Source organism: Cnephaeus nilssonii (assembly GCF_951640355.1).
Source record: "Cnephaeus nilssonii genome assembly, chromosome: 2".
NCBI lineage: Eukaryota > Metazoa > Chordata > Mammalia > Chiroptera > Vespertilionidae > Cnephaeus > Cnephaeus nilssonii.
The window spans coordinates 71,038,965-71,056,749 of NC_137073.1; the positions used below are offsets into that span (position 1 = coordinate 71,038,965).

The 17,785-nt window shown below is 42.6% G+C and overlaps 1 protein-coding gene across 5 annotated transcripts in view; it reads left to right on the forward strand.

Annotated features, from left to right (window-relative positions):
• Positions 1 to 1,866: 1,866 nt before the first annotated feature.
• The window catches only part of SSBP2 (single stranded DNA binding protein 2), a 225,800-nt gene continuing 209,881 nt past the window's right edge, over positions 1,867 to 17,785 (forward strand). For 2 of the 5 annotated variants that reach the window (XM_079793538.1, XM_079793541.1), the window contains exon 1: positions 1,867 to 2,022. In XM_079793538.1, the coding sequence (XP_079649664.1) occupies positions 1,961 to 2,022 (62 nt within the window). In that variant the 5' untranslated portion in view covers positions 1,867 to 1,960. The remainder of the gene's footprint in view (positions 2,023 to 17,785) is intronic. The other 3 variants (XM_079793537.1, XM_079793540.1, XM_079793539.1) reach the window with 2 other exon arrangements.

Consider the following 17,785-nt stretch of genomic DNA (forward strand, 5'->3'; position numbering starts at 1 on the left):
TTTTTTTTTTTAAACCAACAAAGACATCAATGTCACAAATTAGTAGCAGAGACTAAAACTCACAGCATACAGTTCTTCCCCACCTCCCAACTTCTTCGTAGTTTTCTACTAGGGTGTGTCTTCAGATACTGAGACCTGTTAGAACAATCAGAAATGATACTTTCTTTAAAAATTATCAAGGAAGGAAATACTTTACCTGTTCCAATTTTTTTTTTTCATTTTCCTTAATACCGTATAACAGGGTCCTTCTTCATTTCCATCCCGTTTTTGATATGTTTGGTTGCCAAACCCTTTTCTGATTCTCTCATTATTTTTACTAGCTGCCCTTCCTTAACCTTCTGTTGACGTTTTATTCTTATAACTTGATGTCAATGCCCACACCAGCCCATTTCTCTCCATTCCACCCATCTCATCTTCATATGAATTTTTATGACCCTACTACTAAAAGCTTAAAGCTGTATGTGAGGAATAGAAAGGTACATCTTTTCCCATTTGAATCTATTTTGTCTCCCCTCCCACAGCTATTTCATCCTTTTCTGATGTTTCCCCCGTCCCGCCCCCACCTGCACTCCCACCTGCACCCCTCTTCCCTGTCACTCCCTGTTTGATGCCCATCTAGTCTCTCTAACTCCACTTGCACTTTGATTTGACATCCAAGGACCTCCACAACATAAAATTATGGCGTTCTTTCGGGAACCAGGTTGCGTTTCAGAAACTTTTGCACATTTACTGACGTGGGACGGGATTAGGGGCTTGGATTCAGAAATATTCTCAGCCAGCCTTTCAGCTCTGGCACGGCTCCTGGAGCGAGGCTGGGGTCCATTCTGATGGACAAGGACAGGATGGCTTTAAAGGCCTTCTATGGCCCTTCCCACGCCAGAGATCAGGATGGGTAGGCATCCCCCATCAAGGTTGGCAAACCAGGCCAGATGGGGACGACTGGGGCCTTTTTCGGCAGCAGATCTGGCAGGGGAGCTGGTGCCTGGAGCACCACAGGGGCTCTGGGCCTGCAGGGGCAGGGGAACCAGAGGCCTTCGGAGTCACCCGGCCCTCCGTGGAAGGCAGGCTCACCTCTAAGGAGAGGAGGCAGGCCCGAGGCCGGGTGCTCCCTGGGGGCGCAGGGCGCGGTCCCCGGAGCCAGGCGACGCCACTCCAGCGGCGCCCGTGACCCCAGGCGCAGTCACTCCCCAGGAGGGTAAGCGAGTCGCTCCGGGTCGCCCCGCCAGAAGGTCGAGGGAACAGCGCGTGCATCCCTCGCCAGCTGGCCCTCAGGGAGCGGGGCGGGGGCGACACCCCAGGGAGGAGGTGGAGGGCGGCCGAGATCAATGCTGGGTACCGGCGCCCGGTCCTCCACGGGAGGGGAGCGGGAGAGAGGCTGGCGGGGGGCCCCACGGGCGGCTGGGGCCCAAGGTCTGCCGGTGTACTCGGCCGGCGCCCCGAAGTCTGGGGCCGCCAAGGCTGGATAGCTCCGCCGGCTCCGGCCAGAAACTCCAGGCCGCACTTTCCCCTCCTCCCGGCGCCTTCTCTCCAGTGAGGAGCCGAGCGCGGGCGGCGCGGGGGGAGGGACGGCGGCGGAGAGAACAGCCAGTTGTTTAAAATCCTTCTAGAGCAGTTTCTAATTCCCCCCTTGCGCCGGGGTTCGGCGGGGGGAGGGGGGGAAGGAGAACGGGAGGAGGGAGGCGGTGGAGAGGGAAGGAGGGAGGGAGCCTGGGAGGGAGGGAGGGAAGGAGGGAGGAGACCGCCTCTCTGGCTGTAGCCGCCGCCGCGCGCTGGGGAAGGCCGGAGGGAGGAGGAGGTCTGTCAGTCTCGCGCGTTGCCTGGGCGAAGGGGGCGGAGCTTTAGCGTGGAGCGGCCAATAGTGGGGGTGGCTGCGTGGGTCGCCATGGGGACGGGGCTGTTCCCGAGGAGGCTGTGATGGGTTGACAGGTGCGTGACAGTGGGAGCTGCTCTCGGCACAAGCATGTACGGCAAAGGCAAGAGTAACAGCAGCGCCGTCCCGTCCGACAGCCAGGCCCGGGAGAAGTAAGTGTCTCCGCTTCTCACCCACCTCCGCCTGCACACGCGCGCACACACAGGCACGCACTCGCGCACTCTCTGGGAGACCTACCGACACACAGACACTCTCCGCCTGGGGAGAGCCGGGGGTGGGCTGGCAGGGGGAGGGGTACGCGATCGGGGGGCGTGCGGTGCGGGGGGCGGCTGTCTCCTAAGGTGCTCTCTCGGGGCGGCGGCCGCGGGGGGCTGCGGGTGGGAGGGAGGGAGTGCGTTGGGGGGCGGCGGCAGTGCTGGTGGAGAGGATGGAAACTTGTTTGGGTGATCGAGGGAAATAACCCGTGGGTTCACCTCCTTACAAAGTAACTTTAGAACTGGGGTCCGGGGCTACAGCGATCCGAGGAGCTGCCGGGGGTCGTGGGGAAGGCGGGAGGGGGCAGCTGCTTGGAGTAGGGCGCGTGGTGGGGATCGTGGGTGTTTGGAGGGACGGGCTGGGGTCGGGCGGACTGAGCGAGGGGGCACCGCCGCGGGGGCTCGGGCGCCGGGGTTCTGGGCTGGGAGTGCCGGGCGAGACGAGGGCGGCGGTGCCGGGCGCGACGAGGGCGGCGGTGCCGGGCGCGCGGCGGGCGGAAGCCTGGCGCGGAGCGGCCGAGCAGGGCCCCGCGGGGCGCGGAGACGCGCTCGGGGCGCGGAGGGCGTGTGCGGGTGTGGGGCGTCTGGTGGGCGTGGGGGCTTTCCCCGGCCCCGGGAGGGACGCAGCGCCCGCCGCTGCCGCACCTCTGCTTGCTGGGGCGGGGGGCGGGGGCGGGGGGCGCCGGGGGCGCCGATGAAGTTTGGGAGTCTGAGAAGGACCGAGTTCCCGGGGAGGAAAAGTGTGCTGGCGATGAGCGGGATCTGCTGGAGTAGGCTTGCTTTTCTGCCTCTCGCAGCCGACTCCACTGGCGGCTACTGGCGAACTTTTTTTGGGGGGAGACTTGCTGCTTTCCAATTATCTGGGGGCTGCGGTTGCCCGGGCGGCCGGCGGGGCGGTGGTCGCGGGGAGCGCGGAGGGGGCGTTGTGGAAGCTGCGGCAGCCGGCGCGCGCAGGGTTGCCTGCGGTGGGCAGGGGGCACGGGTCCGAAAAGGGGTTTTCGGGGAGGGAGAAGAGTAGACGTGGGAAGGAGTTGTTTGGTTGGGTTGTTAGGCGGAGATACAGGTGTTAACTTCGGTGGGAGCCCAGAGGAGGCTGGCGAGGAAAGCGCCCCTTCGCCCGGGATGCCACCGTCAGGGCACCCTGCCACGCAGGGCTGCCTGCTGCTCGTCTCTGGGACCGGTAACGGTGATTTGGTTGTTGGCTAAAAACGAGAGCGCATAGTGACTGTGATCACTGAGGAAGAACCCCTCTTTCTGTGTGTGCAGCAGATCCTTGGTTCCTGGTAACCACTTCCACTGGGAGGGTGAGGCTTACCTTGTCATTGACGGTGCTCTCTCCCTTCCCCAGGGGGTCCAGACTGGGGAAAAGTCTGAGACCCTCTCCCCAAAGCTACCTGGGTTACCTTGCGCACGGAAATAGCTGCATAAATCAAAAAGCCAATGCGCAGGTTTCCCTGTTTGCTTTAGGCAGTTAACAGAGCCTTCTGAAAGTTTCTTGTGCCCTAGGGATGGGAACGTTTCCTAATCCTCGTGTTGGCAGCAGCACACACAATCCCCATAGGATTTAGGGGTGGCAGGCCTTGATGTAGCAAAACAACAACAACAAAAAATTAACGCAGAGATGCTGTTTTTTTGTTTGTTTGTTTGTTTGTTTGTTTTCCCCAAAGGTATTTTCTGAGGAGGTACATTCAGGATCTTACTGCTGTGACAAGGAATGTATAACAGACAGCATCATAGCCTGGTTTAGAAACAGCAGTTACTGGAATCAAAGTTTTGAAACAGCCTAATTTGTGTGCATTCATCATTTGGTTGTAATATGTCTGATAAAATAAAAGCATTTAGAGGAGGATGTTTTAATGATTACAGAGCATATGGGATTGAAGCAATTGAAATATGTTGCTGTATAATCTTATTTATTTTGAGGGTGGTTGAATTTGAGAATAAAAGTAATTTTAAATTTTAGTTGGATTCCCAGGAATGGCTGAATTTAATCTGTATCATGATAACTTTTTAAATTGTTTAAAAAAAATAGTATCTGAGATACTTCATGAGGAAGTTGGACCTGGTGTGTCTGGTCCTTTGTAGTTCTAATTCTGTAATTCTTTCATGAAAACAAATCATTGCCACTCTTGCTGTCAGATCTACCAAACTGAACAGCAAGTAACATCTCTTTCTTGTAAGCAAAGTAGTGGAAGTTCTGCTAGATGGTGCTATTAGATTTAAATATATGTCTTCCATTCATTGTAATTGGCATCAGGAACCTAGACTGGCTCTCCTTATGAACTAAATATAGGTGAAGAGGCCACTTTTGGAACATTGACAATGGCTGTTCTGAGTTAATTATTGCATTAATTTCTAGGTGAGTATTGTTGAATCTAAGACAATGCTGAGTTAGATTTTATTTTACAGAATAAACTAATTTTCATTTTGGTGGGAGAGTTGATCTAATTGCTCAGTTTCCCCATCACATTTACTTGGGATATTAATGGTACTATTCTGCAACAATGTACTAACTTCTGAAGATAGTAATCTTGAGTTGTCTTTGAAATGGATGTCACCAGATTTAAAACAAAAAAAATTTTAAATATATTTTCTATTGATTTCAGAGAGGAAGGGAGATAGAGAGAGAGATAGAAACATCCATTGGCCCTCTCCAGCAACCTCCTACTGGGGATAGAGCCCACAACCTGGGCATGTGCCCTGACTGGAATTGAACTATGACCTCCTGGTTCATAGGTCGATGCTCAACCACTGAACCACACTGGCTGGACTAGACAAACTTTTTTTAAGGTGGCAAATTAAAAAGGTACCTGAGCAAAAAATACTCTTTCAGTAAGCAAAGTAGAATTGTTCTGATCTTAAAAATCACAGAAGTAATTTTTTTTCAGTAATAAATATGTAAATATTTATCTTGCTTTAATAAAAACATTCTGAAAAAGGAGTCATTATGAATAGTGGTATGCACATAAACTAAATATATTAGTTTTATAATCTATCAAGAAATGTGTTTTCTAACAAGAGTTTAGATCTTGTCAGCACTTGTCAGATCTACCAAACTAAACACCAAGTAACAAGGTAGCTGACAAGTGCTTACCTGTGTTGTTATATCTTTGCTTTCTCTTTCATTAAGAAGTCACCATTAGAATATTTGAAATTAAGTTGTAGGTTTTACATATTTTTTAGTAATTTTAGTATATAGTTCTGAACATAAAAATGGCATAGGGAATATAGTCAGTAATATCATAATAACATGTATGGTAACCGGTGATTGCTAGACTTACGGAGGGATCACTGCATAAGGTATATAAATGTCTAATTACTATGTTGTACACCTGAAACTAATATAATATTGTAAGGCAACTATAATTAGAAAATAAACTTAAAAAATGGCCAGTCAAGTTAATTACTTATTTTATTGTTTTAAAAACCAGACAGATCAAGTCTATACAAAGGTTTGGATTAGGCTTAATTATAGAGGGAATGATTGAGAATCCTTGGAGGGAGGTGGGATATTTGTATAGAAATTTAAATTCTAATCTTGTTAGGTTATTTCTCCCTTTAGCAGGCTTTTTTTTTTTTTTGCACAGACACAGTTGTAATTAAGTAATTATATAATTGGTTGTTTAATGTCTAGTCTCTAAAATGTAAGTTTCTTGAGGGCAAGGGATGATAATTCAAATTTCTTCTCTGAAGTATCCTTGATATTTAGGGTAGTGCCTTCATACGTCAATAGCACCAAATAAATATTTGAATAAATGAAGATACTAGACTCAAAGGAATTTTTTACAATGTGAAAAAAAATCTTTTGACCTCCAAAATGACCTCCAAAATAAGGACTTTAAAAGTTTGAGTTCCACATTCTGTAGCTTAATTGTATTTCAAAAATAGCCAATAAAGGCAAAACAATAATTATTACTTGTCATTCTACATGCCACAGCTGCTGTGGTCAGCGTTTTATGTATATTTTCTCCAATTCTCCCATTAAAGAAAAAAAGATAGTGATTTTTTTATCCATTAAAGAAAAAAGAAAAGTAACTTGCTCCTTACCTGGGTTTCTAACAAAGATTTCTTTAATTTTAGAACCTGTGGTTGAAACTGAAAGATATAATTTTTTCTGTTTACCAGATTGGCTTCCTGATCTAGGGTAGGATGCTATAGATTTAGGGAACAGCATTACATAATCATATATAAGAGACTTTAAAGACTTGATCAGATGTGCAGACTTAACCATTTGTTAACCCTGATGCTTATACCCTTCATTTTGATGGATGGCAGATGTATGTGTGGTTTGGGAAGGCACAGAATTTTTTTTTTAATTTCTTTATTGATTAAGGTATCACATATTTGTCCTCATCCCCCCATTCCCATCTCACACCCCTCCCCATGCATGCCCCCACTCCCCTGTTGTCCTTAACCACTGGTTAGGCTCATATGCATGCACACAAGTCCTTTGGTTGATCTCTCCCTTTACCCCCACCCTCCCTCTGAGGCCCGACAGTCTGATCCATGCCTCCTTGTTTCTGGGTCTGTTCTTGTTCATCAGTCTATGTTGTTCATTATTTCCCCTAGATGAGTGAGATCATGAAGGCACAGAATTTTTAGGGGTGAAAGTTGGAAGCCTAGATAGTGAAGACTTTTTGTTTATTCAGATTTTTTCTTCTAGGATAATTCCAGTGCAAGGGAGGATATTTCATCCAAAATGCTAAACAACTTTTATCTAATATGACATCTTGGTTGTGAGAGTTTTTCTTTGGATTGCTCTCTTTTTTACTATTTTAGAAGAATCCCCCGCCCCCAATGAGTTTTTGAAGGAACAAACCTAAAGAAAAGAAAATGAGTAAGATGTTAAAAGTTAAATTCTAGCATTCTTTATCTGGGTACTTATATTGACTCTTAGGAAAGGGGATAATATTGTAATGTATTTTTCATTACAAAAAAAAGAAAGAAAATGAGAGGTTTATTCCCACACTTGAGCGCTAGTTTGCCCTATAAAACCAATTCCGGATGAAAATAAATCATTAAATTTTAGTTGCTCTGCAGTAGTGAACCAAATGTGTCTTTTCATCTTCAGTTACTACTAGAAAATAGAATTATTTTGTTTTAAAATTAAAACATACAATTTAGGGCTGGCAGCGGAATACATAGATTGCAGTTTATTAACATTTCACCCCAACAGTTTAGAGTTGAAAGTAAAATTTGGGAAAAATATACTTTGAATTTAGAATCTTCTTTCTTCCATAGAGATCATAACTGTTATGTTAATGTTGGTACATAGCATTGAGGATTAATATACTAGATTTAAGAGATATGATACTACTGCTGGGTATATATAATTTAAAAATATGTGTTGAAGATAATTACAATTTTATTGTGGAGTACATGGGAATATTCTCTACTATTGTGCACTATTGTGTATATTCTCTATTATTGCTTTGATAATGGATGGGAATTATATGAAATATTTGCATGCTAGTGACATGTTGGTTAGTAATATGTGAGCCTTTGTAAATGTATGCTAAAATATTACTTTTATTAGTAACTTATTGTTTCCCCAAGGAAGGATTTAAAGTGGCATTGGAGCAATAGAATAAGATATATTGGAGGATATATCTGAAGAGAATTTGGAATAAAAAAATCAGTGGTTATATTTAGATTTTAAACTTTGCTTATCAGATTTTATATATATTTTACATATGCAACATTGATCACAGAAGGTTTTGTTCACATCCTATATAATAAAAGGCTAATATGCAAATTGACCGAACAGCGAACAACCGGTCGCTATGACACGCACTGACCAGGGGGCAGATGCTCAATGCAGGAGCTGCCCCCTGGTGGTCAGTGCACTCCCACAGGGTGAGCACCGCTCAGCCAGAAGCCCTGAGCCAGGCTCATGGCTGGTGAGCACAGCAGCGGTGGCGGGAGCCTCTCCCGCCTCCGCAGCAGCGCTAAGGATGTCCAACTGGCGGCTTAGGCCCGCTCCCCAGTCAGACATCCCCCAAGGGCTCCTAGATTGCAAGAGGATGCAGGCCAGGCTGAGGGACACCCCTCCCCCCTGAGTGTACGAATTTCGTGCACCGGGCCTCTAGTATGTCTATAACAATATGAGTAGGACTGTGAGATTCACTTGACTATTATAGTAAAACCCATAGAGTCTACAAAAAGTGATCCAAAGGGTGGTCCACTCATTTTCTGTAATGTTAGAGAAATAGTAAAGGCTATTTTTACTTGCCTTAAACTATATTCATTGTGTGAGGACATTGAAAAATGGGTGAAAAATGGTTCACTCAGGGAAGAAAAGAGTTTTTCCAGGCAACTTTTCATAGTCCTGCAGCTGCCCAAATTTATCAGTATGGTTGGTCATAATAGGAAACACAGTTTTTGTCAGAGTTGGTTAATAGTTAAAGATTTTGAAAAGTAAAGCTAATAATGTTTTTGTAATATGGACAGGACCAAAATTTATCTGTACTCAGAAGACCCTGGACAGTTCCAGTGCAATGGAGGATGTTGTTAATCCTCACCTGAGGATATTTTGCCATTGATAGAGTGGAAGGAAGGGGGAGAGTCAGAGAGACACATTTATTGGTTTTGTTGCCTCCGCAGGCTCAGGGAGGGGCTGGAGCCTGCAATTGAGGAAAATGCCCTTGACCTGAATCGAACCTGGAACCCTTCAGTCCCCAGGCTGATGCTCTTATCCATTGAGCCAAACTGGCTAGGGCCAATGGAGGATTTAATATTTGTTCCCTCTTCTTCGTCTCTTCTTTAATAATGACAGAACAATCCTCATATTGTACTTTAAGAATTTTGATTATTCTAGGTTATGTAGGCCTGTAAACAGCTTTCTGACAGTAATGAACTATCATAGCATCTTAAATCACAATTTAGCTGGAGTGAGCTTGAACCAATGACCTGGAGGTCTCCAATTTTGATCTTCTGTATTAATTTTTCTTCATAGCATATCAAATAAGTAGTTTGGCATAGAAAATAATATGGAAATGAAGTATAACAGTTACTCTTTTTTCTGCTTTAAAATATTTTTTGTAATTGTAGGTATTAATACAGTATAGTTTTAATTACTAAAATAGTTTTCATTTTTGATTAATATAATCTAAGCCATATTAAAATAGTGTTGGAATATTTATGAAGGTAAGAACGGAAGGTAAGATGAAAATTTATATATGGCTTAGTCCATGTACATGAAGAGAGGAGTTGATGCTAAAAACAGCCTCTCCCCTGATATTCATATGGTTATTATTTCATTAGTGATGTGATATTTGCCTTGGTTCTCCTTTTTTTTTTTTTTCCACTTTAAATTTGAGAAAGAACCAAGAGCTACTGATAGAAGAAAGCCAGGTAAACATATTATTTTTTAAATGATTTTATTTACACAGGATTAAAATGAATGTTTTCTGTAAAATAACAAAATTCTAACTACTACATAAAGAGCTTGTGGAGTTTTGTCATAGAAGGTTATTGTTTAACAGTAACAATAACAACAATGTTATCATTTGAGTATTTTGTTTATATTTGGCCTTTACTTGCATTGTTTCATTTAATCCCCTTAAGAATCCACTAGACTGTAGGTACTATTTTCTGTTAATGTTACAGAACAAACAGAAGCTTAAGAGTTTATGATGTTTTTGGCTGCAGGTATCAAAGCAGGAGATAGAAAATGGCTTAATTGATCAGGTTCTAAAAATAAATCTCACATAACAGGATGCCTGGAAGAGGTAGTTTGGTAGTTGATTCAGTGAGTCAAGTGCATCCAGGGTTCAGGATCAGTTTCTCTGCCATCCTCATGGTTTCCCTCTCAACATCCCTGCATCAGATTCCCAGCATCATTTTCTCATACAACCAAGTATAAAGGCAGGGAGAAGGGCAAGGTTCTTCCTTCTTCATGTTTCACAATCGGCAAGGAAATCCTTTTCTTGAAGTTGCTTAGCAGATATCTTCTTATGCCTTATTGAAGAGAACTGCCATTCCCTCCTCTAAACCAATTACCAGCAAAAGGTTACCATAATTGGTTTAAATCAGTCATCCTTCATCCTCTGTGCTGGAAACATTGCTCCCTTGTACCTGAACAAAACTGGGGCTACTTGGCAAAGATGTATCTTGAGGATACATTGAGAATAAAATGGGTCCCCACTTTAATGAAACTTATTTTCAATTTTCAAGGAGAAACGTAAATAAATGTAGTCGGCAATTTCAGATAGTTAGAAGTACTGTAAAAGTAATGAAGTAGGGTGATGTAATTTAAAGAGTGCCTGGGAGGCTAGGTAGTCAGGGGAAGGTTCTTAGAGAGGGAACCATTTATGCAGAACCCTGAGTAATATTGAAAGAATCAGTTATGAGAAGATTTGGAGTTAAAACATTTCAGGCAGGTTTAAAGTACCATTGAGGAAACCTCTCAGCATCAGCATAATTACTCAGGTATATATAAAATACTGTATGAAGTAAGTTTGGATGATAAGCTATATTTACTGGGGCCTGGTATTGGTTTTTACTGAGGAATTGGGTGAGGGGTCTAGTTTACCTGGGTTTTCCTAGATAATAAGGTTGTCTATCTCTTATCTCCCAAACAGTTGTTCCTAACTAGGACAGTGGGACATGTGGGTTTTATAATAATGTTGGCTATAGAAATAGGTAAGATTTATTGAACACTTAAAGCCTATTGGGTTCACAAAGGATGGCACAACTGGCATAAAATTGCCCAAATTGGATTAGACTCTCATACTGTGTGCTCTCATAGCAACCTCTACTCTTCCCGGTGTCATATCTATCATATATTAATGAATTACTTGTGTGATCTTTTAATGTCTTATTTCCCAATTAGATTGGAAGCTCCCTGAGGACAAGAACCATAGTGTTGTTTTCTCCAGTATATTCCCACTGATTAGCATAGTGCTTGGAATTCAGATTAGGTATTTGTGGAATAAATGAATTGAAGATTCACTACAGGGTATCACTATATCTAGCTCATTTTCTCCCCAGTATTTCTAATATTTGGTACCAGAATTAATGTATAATCTCTAAGAAATGTTTTCTGTAATATAAGGACTTAATCTCCCTGTGAACTTTAGGATAACAGATTACCTAATTGTTTTACTATGAAATATGTGTATATCCTATATAATAAAAGCCTAATATGCTAAGTGCCCGGTCATCCATTCAACCAATCAAAGCATAATATGCTAATGATATGCTAAGGCTGCTCAACGGCTCACTATGACATGCACTGACCACTGGGGGGAGACACTCCGACTGTTAGGTTAGCTTGCTGCTGGGGTCTGGCAGTCGGGACTGAGTGAGACGGGCTGGACATGCTCCGGAGCCCTCCCATGGTCCCTCCCCAGCTGGTCAACCTCCTGCGTCCCTCCCCAGCTGGTCAGTGCACCGGTGGGGTCCGTCGGCCTGGCTTGTGCCCTCTTGCAATCCGGGACCCCTCGGGGGATGTCACAGAGCCAGTTTCAGCCTGATCCTGCAGGCCAGGCCAAGGGACCCCACTGGTGAACAAATTTATGCACCAGGCCTCTAGTTTTAATATAAATTTGTATTAGAATAATCTTTTCTTTTAACAAATTTAATAATGAAATTTTACTTTATAGTTTCAAGATTTATTTAAATCTCACAATGATCTTATGAGTTTGGTGAAAATTGACTACAGAGATTTATAAGTGGAAATAGATTTACCCAGAGAGGGTACTAGGGATACTATGTGGCAGAGCTGAATCATATTAAGATTATTTTCGGTTCTGAGGTCAGTGTTTCTTTCATTATACTACAGCTGCCTCTTTTAAAATGAGAGATTCATGCATATATAGCTTAAGTAGGCAGAATCATGAATTCAATGGTAGTTAAAAGTTTGTACCAATACTTGGATTAAATAGAAAGTATTGCTATAGTGTGCATTAAGCACAAGTCTATACAATTACTTAACTCCCAAATATGCTATATCATAAATAAAGTCTGGTTTTTGTTCGAAATCCTTGTGCTTTTGTTATATAAGTTAATTGGTTTGGGATTTGGGGTAGTTGGGATTTCAAATTTGTGAAGGCTCAGACTGATTTTGATCAATGAACTATTCTCTATTTCTTACCAATTAGCTTCAATTTGCAGAGTTGGGATAAGGGTAGGGAAAGGAAAGGATTGTTTTTCCTTTTGTACCTCTTTCCAATATAGAATCTTGATATGGATTATTGATAGAATATTCTTTTTGTTTTTGTAATGGTAAAATATATGTAACATAAAATTTATCATTTAAGCCATTTTTAGGTATACATTTCAGTGGCATTAAATAATTCACATTATTGTGCAACCATCCCCATCTATCTATAGAAGTTTTTCATCTTCCCAAACTGAAACTCTTTATCTGTTAAATAATAACTCCCCGTTTCCCTTTTCCCAAGCCCTTGGGAACTACCATTCTAGTTTCTGTCACAATGAATTTGACTATTCTAGATACCTTGTATAAATGGAATTATACAGTGTTCGTCTTTTTGTGTTTGGCTTCTTTTCTTTCTTAATCCCTCTAGCAACTTCATATGACTCCATTGCTCATTTAAACTATCTTGCCTCAGTGTATTTCATTGCTTATTATGGGATAAAAGCAATGGGAGTTGTGAGGCTGGGGAGTGGGAAGGGAATGCGTGGATAGTTCCACTTTTAGTTGGGGCAAGAGGCAATAGAAAAGAGAGATGTTAAAGAAGAAGGTTAAGGAAAACATTTACAGCTGCTAATAAGTTGGGCAGAATGACAGCAACCAAAAATGCTCCACAAATAGTTCCAAATTCTTTAGCTGGTATCTGAGACTTAAGAACTTGGATGTAATGTTTGTCAGATAGGAGCTCAGATTACCATTTCAGGTAGAGCTGTTTCTTCCTTCTTTCTGTATCTAGAGGCAAAGTTATCTGACATACATTACTTCAGTTGGTGAATTTTAGAGTCAGAAATCAAAAGAAAAGGAATATATAATGTCTAGGAAAAAACTTTCTCCTTCAATTATGAGTCTCCTATAATTATTGTCTCTTCCAACCAACATATGGCCTATTATTTTTTTGTTTATTTGTTTTTGGACTAGGGCATCTGGAAAATTCCATGTGGTCCATGAGCAATAGTATAACCATATTGGATCTATTACATAGTCATTTCTGTAGTACTGACTATTAGAAAAAAATAGAAACAATTCCTTAGTTTTATTTTCTCATTCATTTGTTGTTTATAATTGGATTGAAATTATGTGATGATTATACTTTATCAGTGCATTTAAGCAATAGCTATTAGGAAGCTATTAAAGGTATTTCAATATGCATTTTTAAACCCTGAATTAAACAGATATTATTTATATTATTTTTTTATTTAGAAATATAGTAGTGGAAAAACCTGAGTGAGGTTTCTTACCATAAAATACATTATATACACATAGGCACACACACACACACACACACACACACACACACACACACACACACACACTAGTTTGTGTGTATATATTGGGAATAATTTGCAAGTAGTTTAACCTGGGGAATGAGTTACTAATTCATTTTGAATTCAAATTGGTACTAGGTCAATTATGTAAGTGAGTTGGACTTAGGTATAAATTTAGGGCTAGAAAGATTAGGGTATAGGCATGTTTTTATTAAAACTTTAAAGGCTGTTGATGCTTTTCTGTGAGATGGGGATATTAATAAGATCATACTATAAGCAAGCACTGGCAACAATGCTGCGAGTTGACAAAGTGTTTCTGTGTATCAGATCCTCAGCAAGATAGCTTCCTTAAAAGGGTAGTTGGAGAGAGTTTAATAAAGGTATGTGCAGGATTAAAACCAACAAGGGATGGAGGAACACCGAGGAATTAGCATCAAGGGGAGAGTTACCTGCCTTAGCTCTGCAGGAGAAAAGGGAGAGGGCAGTTAACCAGGATCCAGTGAGCACTGTGGTCTTTGCAGACATGTCACCCTCCGGGGGCTGTGGTTTTCTGAGAGGACCACAGATACTGAGAAATCACTGTAAACAGAGGCTGGAGGCCTAGCAAAGAGGGGATCTTCTTTCCTTTCCTGCCCGTTCATCAGCTGAAGCCTCTTTTCTGTAGAACCCACCTGGGAGCCAGAGGGCAAGGGAGCCAGGATGACATACTCTGTAGCTGCAGATCAGCCTCCCAGATCTGAGCAGGGCAGAAGTGTAGGGAGTAGATATGGCAGGGCCAGTGGAGAATATATAGGAAAATGTTTTTTTAATGTTTAAAAAATTTGAAACCAAGTCTTCTACTTCGTTGTATTGAATGGCCTGAGAAAATAGTGTTTTTAAGTTGGGTTTTGTCAAAATAGCATTTAAAATTAGTTTAAAAAACCCACTTAACTATCTATAAAAGCCTAAGCGACCGTGATGACCGAATGACTGGCCGGTCGCTATGACACGCACTGACCACCAGGGGGCAGACACTCAATGCAGGAGCTGCCCCCTGGTGGTCAGTGCGCTCCCACAGCCCACCTCCCACGGTCTCTTCCCCCCAGCTGATGGGGGCCGGCCAATCTCCCGCTCCACCCTGGCCAGCAGGCCCCGATCGGCCCCCATTGGGACTAGGCGAGACAGCCCCAATCGCCGGCCAGGCCGAGGGGTCCCACCTGTGCATGAATTTGTGCACTGGGCCTCTAGTTTAATGATAATGTAAATTTGTATGCATTTCATGAGGTGGGGATAATATTCCTTCTGCTTTCTGCTGTCTTCTCATTCCTTTATTTGTTTAAGAAATATTAACTGTCCCTCTTATGTCTGCCTCCGTTGAGCCCTCTTGAGCTGAGATATGAATAACACAGCAGTCTCTGCCCACCGGGAGCTCGCTATCCAGAAGGGGCTCACCACCAGTGATTATCACACTGGCTAACAAAGCACTATAATGATATGCACAAAGTGCTGTGGGAGTTGTGAAAAAGGGTGTTGAATCCAGCCTAGGGCTACAGTAGTCTCAGGAGCTATTTCTAAGAGGATATTTATTAAATAAGGAATAAGAATTAGCCGAATTAGGTGGGGGGCAAGTAAAAAGTATTCTAGGAGAGAAAAATACAGCAACGCGGATGCATTAAAGAGTATGGCATATATGGTGAACTGCAAGAAAGTTGGTACGGCTGGATGTGCTGTAAGGGATAAATCTGGCAAGTTAGATAGGAACTATTTTGAGAATAACCTTGCGTGGCCTGGGGGATAAGTAATTTTAAGCAGATAAGTGACATCTTCTGAGGTGCAATTTAGAAAAAATCATTCTGGAAGTAATATGGAGGGCGGGGTAAAGGGGGAGACAGAGATGTTAGGAAGCTATTGTAATAAGTAAGCTACTGTAGTAATACATCATTTTTCTACACCACTGGCAGCCCCGTGGATGTCTTAGGATGTGGAGTACATAGGACTTGGTAGCCTAAATGTGGAAATCAGGCTTTCTGAGATGCTGTAATTGTGGGTAGAAGTTTCAGTCTAAGGCTTCAAGGCACTGCAGAGGAAGGACAGATAGGTGTAAGGAGGAAGATGAGTTCAGTTTGAGGTGCCACTCAGACCTAGAGATGGAGCACTCTGAGAGGAAATTGGGTATGTGGTTTTTAAGCTGGAGTGTGGAGGAAGTGTGTCTAGGCTGGAGATACAGAATTGAGAAGGAAGGGGGAAAAGAGATAATATTTGTAAGCAGAAGGTACCTGTGTGCCAGGCACCTTGTTTGTAAGTTACTTTACTCTGTACAGTGCTATGAAGTAGCTGTTATCATCTGCATTTTAATGATATCGGCTCCATTTTAATGATGAGAAAACAAAAGCTTTAATAGGATAAGTAACTTGGCCAAGTAACACATGTCAGACCTGGAATCTGAACTGAAGTTTAGCTCATTCTTTCTCCCTTTTAAAAAAATAACTTGCCCTGGTCAGTGTGGCTCTGTTGGTTGGAGCATCGTTCATAAACTGAAAGGTGGCAGGTTCTATCCTGCTTGGGGCATGTATGGAGACAATCAGTTGATGTTCTCTCTCACATCACTGTTTCTTTCTCTCCCTCTCCCTCTCCCTCTCCCTCTCTCCTTCTCTCCCTCTCTCCCCTCTCCCTCTCTCCCTCTCCCCCTCTCCCACCTCCCCCTCTCCCCCTCCCCCCTCCCCTCTCCCCTCTCTCCCTCCCCCTCCCCCTCTCCTTCTCCCTCTTCCTCTCCCCCTTCCTCTCTCTAAAAATCAGTGAAAAACATATCCTGGAGTGAGGATTAAAAAAAAAAATCAAAGAATCCTAACATAAAAAATAACTTTATTGAAGTATGAAATTTACTAGAGTATAGAGAAAAGTGTACATATCATAAGTCTATAGACTGAATCTTCACTAACTGAACACACCAGTGTAACCAAGCACCCACATCAAGAAAAAGAACATTACCAACACTCCAGAAGCTGCACACATGCTATGCCCTCCTACCTCCCCAACTTTAAGCAACATAGACTAGTTAATGTGTCTTACTCATTATGTATGGCCCACTTTTCTTTGCTTGTCTATCATTTGAAGCCCTGAGATGGGAGTGAAGTCATCTTTATGGGAATGAATGTCAAGGGAGAAAGTGTGAAGACTTAAAGATGGGACTTCGAGGAATACTTAAGGGGTTGGTGGAAGAAGAATTTGAGATTGAGACTGAATAGGAACACTAGGGAGATACGAAGGAAACTTGTAAGGGGATTGGCATCACAGAAGTCAAGGAAGGGGACTTTTTAGACTGAGAGATCATTTGTGACCACAGGGAGGACAGTTTCAGTGGCGCGGACCCACGCTAACATGCAGTGCTTTCTGGAGCTGGCTATCAGGCAAGGAAGTGGAGACATCATATATGGACAGCCTCCACTTGGGAAAAAAGCACAGAGAGAAGACTAACTAGAAGAGGATATAATTTTTTACTTGGGCAATTTTGAATGAGGTGGAGCATTAGTTGGGAAACACTGTTTGGTTTTATCATCTTGTAAAGAGGTTTTGTCAATTACTTTGAACCTTTTTTTTTTAAATTAAAGATGACAGTACTGGAATGCTCTAGGGGACATGGAAGGGAAAAAAAATGCAGTAGGTAAAGTGGTTTTAGCTTTAGGAGACGGGCTTAGAAAGTGACTGTGAGTTTTTAAAAATTATTTTTAGGATGAGGTAAGATACTTTGGTGGGGTTACATTGCTAGCTTTTGTCAACTGTTTATTAAAAGCTTTTATGACTCATAGGCGATTGGGATAAAGGGGACATTTTCAAATGATGATTGGGAAATGACTTTGGAATAGTTGAAAAGCTTAATAGCTGTCTACTCTGGCTACCCATCAGTAGCACATAACTTAAAGCAAAAATCTGGTGGGAAAGTATTTTAAAAATCTCTCCTGGTTAGCATACTTTAACTCCTTCCTGTAGAGCAAACATGTCAAACTCAAAGGCTAACACGGGTCTAATAAACAAAGTTTAAGTTTAAGTGGGCCGCAAAAAAACAAAAGCTTAATTTTTCATAGAAACGAAGGTTTATTTCGATAGAGACATGCTGAATACAAAGGGCTGAAATAAATTAGTAATCGCTAACGTAAAATAATAGAACATTTTAATAAAAATTAATATTTTTCTTGAACATTAACTTACCAGACACTGAATAACTACACAAATTAATAAGCGTAATGCAAATCTATCTTTC